We start from the raw sequence: 9,086 nt of genomic DNA, 5'->3' as shown, positions 1-9,086 counted from the left end.
TAATGAGTGAGTCAAGACTTCAATGAATTAATATGAGATCCCAAAAACCTAACAGAGTTCCCGGGAGGATGTTTCCCTCTGGGTTCACCGGGCATGCGCACACTCCATTCCCTCTGGGATTTTTTTCCATTCTTGAATTTTAATAGAAATAATTTCACGAACTGTCCTGTGTAATTTCCCCTTTGGCATCCGGGGAGCACTGGGTTGGATAATTCCACCTTGTTTGTTAAGTGACTGTAACTAACGCCAATTATTGTGCAACCTGATTTTCTCACCGGGGCACCGATTGTTCTATAAAGGGGGAGTATTTTCGGATCTCAGGTACACTCAAATCGGAACCGTGAAGCCGGAAAGAATTCACTCATTCTACTAAAAATGGAAATGCCAACAATTCTTCATATTAAGGAGATTTACTACCCGATTCTCGCAGCCTTTGGTTTTCCCGGTAAGTCAATTTAACCTGTTGTTTCATAACTGTTCACTATCTCACTTTTAATGATTATGTGTCAAATTCCGAGAATGTCCTAATTTCGGAGTCATTGATCCACCGGGATAAATTAGTGAATATCAGCGGGAATTCTAGCAATCCGCGGCGCCGGTGAGGCGTTGCTCTGATCGGGAGATCGTGGGCAATGGGCGATCAATGTTGCTCCCAATACGAGGGAGGACGAGGCTGATTCCCCGGCCCCGCCAACAGTGCATAGATCACTATAGAATGTGTTGTTTGGTGTCTTTGTTAACCATTTCATTTGTACCGCTGTTACCTGTGCCCTTTAAGTTGATAATTCCCCAGCCTGCAGCCACCTCCACCAACAGAGGCCGTTGAAAGCTCATTTGCGAACTAATTGCCGCTCAGGAAATTGCTCCCCTCCCCACGGCTGCAAAGAACCTTCGCGGTTCCACCAGCGCCCGCTCTGTTCCCGAGCAGTTTCCTGGGCCGATTATAAATAGAAAAAGGCCAGAGTTTCGACCAAAATCGAATGTTTATTTCGCAGTTGAATTTTTTATTTGTATTCATACCTTTCCAGTAATTACTGTGAAATTATATTTAATTCTTGACGACGTCTGACTGAAGGCTGCTGGAAGGACGGCGGATTTTCACTCACTCCATATTGAGTTTCAATGATTTCTTTCCATTAAACAACATGACGTCAGCGCTCTCCTGTATAATTAAAAGAATCCGTTTGTATAAACCTAATTTGGATCACATCTAAATACTTCCCCACAATGTGCTGTGAGATTTATCTGACTGTCCCCGTGACTTACTTCTTTCCCCTCTTTCTTACAGCGAACCTAGTGACAATCGTGATTCTCTCCAGAGGAAATTGTGGCCTTTCCAAATGTATCTCTGTCTATATGGTGACCATGGCAACAGCAGATCTACTGGTCATTATCTTCAATGTAATCGTGTATTACTTTTTCAGTTATCACTTTCCACATTCATTCCTGTCCTACACTGCCGTTTGTAAGTTCATTCTGTGCATGAATCCCGCTACCCTGGATATGTCGGTGTGGTTCACAGTCTCGTTCACATTTGACCGATTTGTATCTGTATGTTGTCAGACGTTTAAAACAAAGTATTGCACAGTGAGAAATGCGGCTGCGGTTATCACAACGATCTCTGTCCTGATCTGTTTAGAGAACATCCCCTTTTGGTTTGCATATGAACCTGACCGAATAATTAACAGTGTTCACTGGGGTTGCCGCAACAGAATCGACTTTTTTTCATCACCTGCAGGTGCAGCTTACTCGTGGTTAAAAAGTGTTTTAGTTGCATGGCTTCCTTTTGCTTTGATATTGCTCTTTAATTGTTTGACAGTCAGGTGTATTTTAGTGGCCAGTAGAGCCCGCAGGGGACTGCGGGGTCAGAGCAGTGAGAATCAGAGCGATCGAGAGATGGAGAACCGAAGGAAATCCATCATTTTACTGTTCACTGTATCGGGCAGTTTTATACTATTGTGGCTGACAGCTATTGTTAGTTTTTTAACGACCAGACTGACAAACGCCATGCATTACCAAGGCGATTCTGCAGCTCCTGCCTATATCGCCACTGAAACCGGATTTATGCTCATGTATTTGAGTTCCTGTACAAACACGTGTATTTACGCAGCTACCCAAACGAAATTCAGGGAAGAGCTGAAGCAGATGATCAAATCTCCATGGACAAATATTCTGATATTTGTTAAGAAAATGAAAAAAAAAATACCCAAAGCTCCCTTTCTGAACTAGAAATCAAATACTTCCGGGTACCTTCTTAGAATGGCCCTCTTCCTGTCAGGACGAAAATGGATTGTCCTTGTGAAAACTAACAGGTATCAGAAAACATGTCCTCCATTTTGCCCTGTGATTTATGTCGGCATCTTTCCCAGGGCGAACAGAATCGTTTCCTGCTTAAACAGCGCGCTTCCCGAGCAAGATTCAAAGAAAATATACATGATTGAGCTTCAGTAGTGGAGTAGAGCATGAGGCGTCAGCGTTAACTGTTTCACACCGCAAGTACTGGAATAAGACGCCCAGTTGAATTAATAGATAAAGTTTCCTTTAGTGTAGAAACAATGACGGATGTTACAATCGTGGTTATTTGTAATTCTTCTGTAATGTTCGTTTGAATATGCAGCCAAAATGACAACAGTAACTACACTTCATAGGTGTTTTATTGGATGTAAAGCGTCTTGGGACGTCTTGAGGTCGTGAAAGGCGCTATATAAATGCAAATCCCTCTTTCTTTTCTTTTCATTCAGTCCTTGTCGGCGTTTACCCTCCACCCAAGCAAAACAAACAACGAACGGAGGAGGAGGCTCTGTTTCCACCCCCATCCTCAAAGATGGCAGAGTCCAACACGTGAGTGCAAAAGACGAGACTGAAGCGTTTGCAACCATCTTGAGCCAGAAGTGCCGAGTGGATATTCCACCTCGGCCTCCTCCCGATATCTCCACCATTAGAAGCCAGTCTTCAGCCAATTTAATTCACTCCACGTGATATCAAGAAACGGTTGAGTGCACTGGGTGCGACAAAGGCCATGGGCCCCGAAAACATCCCGCTGTCCTGCTGAGAACATGTGCTCCAGAATTAGCCGTGCCTCGAGCCAAACTGTTCCAGTACGGCTGCAACACTGGCATCTAACCGACAATGTGAGAAATTGCCCAGCTATGTCCTGTCCACAAAAAGCAGGACAAATCCAATCCGGCCAATTACCGCCCCATCAGTCCACTCTCAATCATCAGCAAAGTGATGGAAGGTGTCGTCGACAGTGCTATCAAGCGGCACTTACTCACCAATAACCTGCTAACTGATGCTCAGTTTGGGTTCCGCCAGGACCACTCGGCTCCAGACCTCATTACAGCCTTGGTCCAAATATGGACAAAAGAGCTGAATTCCAGAGGTGAGGTGAGAGTGACTGCCCTTGACATCAAGGCAGCATTTGACCGAGTGTGGCAACAAGGAACCCGAGTAAAGTTGATGATGTAGCATAGTGGTTATGTTACTGGGCTCGTGGTTATGTTACTGGGCTAGTAATCCAGAGACCGAGACTAAAATCCAGAGTCATGAGTTCAAATCCCGCCACGGCAGCTGGCGAATTTAAATTCAATTAATTAATTAAAAAATTAAATTAATTAAATAAAAATCTGGAATTAAAATACTAGTATCAGTAATGATGGCCATGAAACTACCGGATTGTCGTAAAAACCCATCTGGTTCACTAATGTCCTTTAGGGAAGGAAACCTGCCGCCCTTACCCGGTCTGGCCTATATGTGACTCCAGACCCACAGCAATGTGGTTGATTCTTAATTGCCCTCTGAAATGGCCGAGCAAGCCACTCAGTTGTAAAATCTCGCTACGAAAAGTCATAATAAGAATAAAACCGGACGGACCACCCGGCATCGGACCACTAGGCACCGGACACGACAACGGAAAAACACCAAGCCCAGTCGACCCTGCAAGGTCCTCCTGACGAACATCTGGGGACTTGTGCCAAAATTGGGAGAGCTGTCCCACAGACTAGTCAAGCAACAGCCTGACATAGCCATACTCACAGAATCATATCTTTCAGCCAACGTCCCAGACACTTCAATCACCATTCCTGGGTATGTCCTGTCCCACCGGCAGGACAGACCCACCAGAGGTGGCGGTACAGTGATATACAGTCAGGAGGGAGTGGCCCTGAGATTCCTCAACATTGACTCTGGACCCCATGAACTCTCATGGCATCAGGTCAAACATGGGCAAGGAAACCTCCTGCTGATTACCACCTTCAGTCCTCCTCCATGTTGAACACCACTTGGAGGAAGCACTGAGGGTAGCAAGGGCACAAAATGTACTCTGGGTGGGGGACTTCAATGTCCATCACCAAGAGTGGCTGGGTCGCAACACTACTGACTGAGCTGGCCGAGTCCTGAAGGACATAACTGCGAGACTGGGCCTGCGGCAGATGGTGAGCGAACCAACACGAGGGAAAAACTTACTTGACCTCGTCCTCACCAATCTACCTGTCGCAAATGCATCTGTCCATGACAGTATTGGTAGGTGTGACCACCGCACATTCCTCGTGGAGATGAATTCCCGTCTTCGCACTGAGGACACCATCCAACGTGTTGTGTGGCACTACCACCGTGCAAAATGGGATAGATTCAGAACAGATCCAGCAGCTCAAAACTGGGCATCCATGAGGCGCTGTGGGCCATCAGCAGCAGCAGAATTGTATTCCAGCACGATCTGTAACCTCATGGCCCGGCATATTCCTCATTCTACCATTACCAACAAGCCAGGGGATCAACCCTGGTTCAATGAGGAGTGTAGAAGAGCATACCAGGAGCAGCACCAGGCGTACCTAAAAATGAGGTGCCAAACTGGTGAAGCTACAACTCAGGACTACATGCATGCTAAACAGCGGAAGCAACATGCTATAGACAGAGCTAAGCGATTCCACAACCAACGGATCAGATCAAAGCTCTGCAGTCCTGCCACATCCAGTCGTGATTGGTGGTGGACAATTAAACAACTAACGGGAGGAGGAGGCTCTGGAAACATCGCCATTCTCAATGATGGCGGAGTCCAGCACGTGAGTGCAAAAGACAAGGCTGAAGCGTTTGCAACCATCTTCAGCCAGAAGTGCCGAGTGGATAATCCATCTCAGCCTCCTCCCGATATCCCCACCATCACGGAAGCCAGTCTTCGGCCAATTCGATTCACTCCACGTGATATCAAGAAACGGCTGAATGCACTGGATACAGCAAAGGCTATGGGCCCCGACAACATCCCAGCTGTAGTGCTGAAGACATGTGCCCCAGAACTAGCTGCGCCTCTAGCCAAGCTGTTCCAGTACAGCTACAATACTGGCATCCACCCGACAATGTGGAAAATTGCCCAGGTATGACCTGTCCACAAAAAGCAGGACAAATCCAATCCGGCCAGTCTACTCTCAATCATCAGCAGAGTGATGGAAGGTGTCGTCGACAGTGCTATCAAGCGGCACTTACTCACCAATAACCTGCTCACCGATGCTCAGTTTGGGTTCCGCCAGGACCACTCGGCTCCAGACCTCATTACAGCCTTGGTCCAAACATGGACAAAAGAGCTGAATTGCAGAGGTGAGGTAAGAGTGACTGCCCTTGACATCAAGGCAGCATTTGACCGAGTGTGGCACCAAGGAGCCCTAGTAAAATTGAAGTCAATGGGAATCAGGGGGAAAACTCTCCAGTGGCTGGAGTCATACCGAGCACAAAGGAAGATGGTAGTGGTTGTTGGAGGCCAAGCATCTCAGCCCCAGGGCATTGCTGCAGGAGTTCCTCAGGGCAGTGTCCTAGGCCCAACCATCTTCAGCTGCTTCATCAATGACCTTCCCTCCATCACAAGGTCAGAAATGGGGATGTTCGCTGATGACTGCACAGTGTTCAGTTCCATTCGCAACCCCTCAGATAATGAAGCAGTCCGAGCCCGCATGCAGCAAGACCTGGACAACATCCAGGCTTGGGCTGATAAGTGGCAAGTAACATTCGCGCCAGATAAGTGCCAGGCAATGACCATCTCCAACAAGAGAGAGCCTAACCACCTCCCCTTGACATTCAACGGCATTACCATCGCCGAATCCCCCACCATCAACATCCTGGGGGTCACCATTGACCAGAAACTTAACTGGACCAGCCATATGAATACTGTGGCTACAAGAGCAGGTCAGAGGCTGGGTATTCTGCGGCGAGTGACTCACCTCCTGACTCCCCAAAGCATTTCCACCATCTACAAGGCACAAGTCAGGAGTGTGATGGAATACTCTGCACTTGCCTGGATGAGTGCAGCTCCAACAACACTCAAGAAGCTCGACACCATCCAAGATAAAGCAGCCCGCTTGATTGGCACCCCATCCACCACCCTAAACATTCACTCCCTTCACCACCGGCGCACTGTGGCTGCAGTGTGTACCATCCACAGGATGCACTGCAGCAACTCGCCAAGGCTTCTTCGACAGCACCTCCCAAACCCGCGACCTCTACCACCTAGAAGGACAAGGGCAGCAGGCGCATGGGAACAACACCACCTGCACGTTCCCCTCCAAGTCACACACCATCCCGACTTGGAAATATATCGCCGTTCCTTCATTGTCGCTGGGTCAAAATCCTGGAACTCCCTTCCTAACAGCACTGTGGGAGAACCGTCACCACACGGACTGCAGCGGTTCAAGAAGGCGGCTCACCACCACCTTCTCGAGGGCAATTAGGGATGGGCAATAAATGCCGGCCTTGCCAGCGACGCCCACATCCCGTGAACGAATAAAAAAAAATATAAAAAATGGGAATCAGGGGGAAAATTCTCCAGTCGCTGGAGTCATACCTCGCAAAAAGGAAGATAGTAGTGGTTGTTGGAGGCCAATCATCTCAGCCGCAGGACATTACCATAGAAATTCCTCCGGGCAGTATCCTGGGCCCAACCATCCTCAGCTGCTTCATCAATGACCTTCCCTCTATTATAAGGTCAGAAATGGGGATGTTCGCTGATGATTGCACAGTGTTCAGTTCCATTCGCAACCCCTCAGATTATGAAGCAGTCCGAGCCTGCAAGCAGCAAAACCTGGAAAACATCCAGGCTTGGGCTGATTCGTGGCAGGTAACATTCGCGCCAGATAAGTGCCAGGCAATGACCATCTCCAACAAGAGAGAGTCCAACCACCTCCCCTTTAATTCAACGGCATTACCATCGCCGAATCCCCCACCATCAACTTCCTGGGGTGGGGGGGGTGGGGGGGGGGTGGGGGGGGGTTCACCATTGACCAGAAACTTAACTGGCCTAGCCACATAAATAATGTGGCTACAAAAGCAGGTCAGAGGCTGGGTATTCTGCGGCGAGTGACTCACCTCCTGACTCCCCAAAGCCTTTGCACCACCGACAAGGCACAAGTGAGGAGCGTGATGGAATACTCTCCACTTGCCTGGATGAGTGCAGCTTCATCAACACTCAAGAACGCGACACCATCCAGCACAAAGCAGCCCGCTTGATTGGCACCCCATCTACCAAAATAAACATTCACTTCCTTCACCACCGACGCACTGTGGCTGCAGTATGTACCATGTACATGATGCACTTCAGCAACTCGCCAAGGCTTCTTCGACAGCACCTCCTAAACCCGCGACGTCTGCCACCTAGGAGGTCAAGGGCAGCAGGCACATGGGAACAATAGCACCTGCACCTTCCCCTCCAAGTCAAACACCATCACGGCTTGGAAATATATCATTGTTCCTTCATCGTCGCTGTGTCAAAATCCTGGAGCTCCCTACCGAACAGTTCAGTGGGAGAACCTTCACCACACGGACTGCAGCGGTTCAAGAAGACGGCACACCACCTTCTCAAGGACAATGAGGGATGCGCAATAAAAGCAGGCCTTGCCAGAGACGCCCACATCCCATGAACGAATAATAATAAAGTTATAAAATAATTACAATTCATTTATCTGCCCCGAGTCTCAATATCCCTTCAACCTATTTTAGTCATCCATCTATCCAATTTAATCTTGAATATTGATATAGAAACATAGAAAATAGGCGCAGGAGTATGCCATTCCGTCCTTTGAGCCTGCTCCGCCATTCAATATGGTCATGCTTGATCCTCTTTCTCAATACCATATTCCAACTCTCTCCCCTTACCTCTTGATGCCTTTTTAGTCTGGAAATATATCTCGCTCCTTCAAAACACTTTAGCGACAAGGCCTACACAGCCTTCTGTCGTAGATAATTGCACAGGTTCGCCACTCTCTGAGTGAAGAAATTTCTCCTCACCTCAGTCCTAAATGTCCTACTCAGTGTCATGAGACTATGACCCCTCATTCTGGACCACCCAGCCAAGGGAAGCATCCGCCCTGCATCCAGTCTGTCTCGTCCTTCAGAATTTGATATGTTTCAATAAGATCCCATCTCATTCTTCTAAACTCTAGTGAATACAGGTCCAGTCGACCCAATCTCTCCTCATACGACAGTCCTGCCATCACATGAATCAGTCTGGTGAACCTTCGCTGAACTCCCTCTATGGCAAGTATATCCATTCTTAGGTTAGGAGACCAAAACGGCACAAAATACTCCATGTGTGGTCTGCAGTAAGACATCCTTGCTCCTGCACTCAAATCCTCTTGGAATGAAGGCCAACATACCATTTGCCATCCTAACTGCTTGTTGCACCTGCATGTTTGCTTTCAGTGACTGGTGTACAAGGACACCCAGGTCACTTTGTACATCAACATCTCCCAATCCATCACAATTTAAATAACACTCTGCCTTTCTGTTTTTCCATCCGAAGTGGATAACTTCATATTTATCCACACTATATTTGATCTGCCATGTATTTGCCCACTCATATGATTTCTGATCCTTAAATTCCACAGCTACACAACTATTCACGCGAAGATGTTTCACCCACACTCAATTCTAAATCTCTTACATTTATTCTTTTATCTATGGCCGTTACATCTTGAACCCTCAACTAATGAAAGCTTTCTGTTTGTATCTTTCCTCTCCCGTCATATCTTATCGTAAATCACCAGGGCAGCACTCGCCAAAATATATCAATCTGGTATCAATGCACAATCTAGTGAAAGTTAGGGAAG

The 9,086-nt window shown here is 47.5% G+C and overlaps 1 protein-coding gene across 1 annotated transcript; it reads left to right on the top strand.

Annotated features, from left to right (window-relative positions):
* Window positions 1-375: 375 nt before the first annotated feature.
* LOC137315060 (probable G-protein coupled receptor 139) lies at window positions 376-2,229 on the top strand. Its single transcript, XM_067980010.1, has 2 exons — window positions 376-445; window positions 1,289-2,229. Exons 1-2 carry the CDS (start codon window positions 376-378, stop codon window positions 2,227-2,229), a joined length of 1,011 nt encoding a protein of 336 aa, XP_067836111.1.
* The last annotated feature ends 6,857 nt before the right edge of the window (window positions 2,230-9,086 follow it).

Source organism: Heptranchias perlo, unplaced genomic scaffold, assembly GCF_035084215.1.
Source record: "Heptranchias perlo isolate sHepPer1 unplaced genomic scaffold, sHepPer1.hap1 HAP1_SCAFFOLD_53, whole genome shotgun sequence".
Classification (NCBI taxonomy): Eukaryota; Metazoa; Chordata; class Chondrichthyes; order Hexanchiformes; family Hexanchidae; genus Heptranchias; species Heptranchias perlo.
This window is presented reverse-complemented; position numbering and strand designations above follow the sequence as displayed.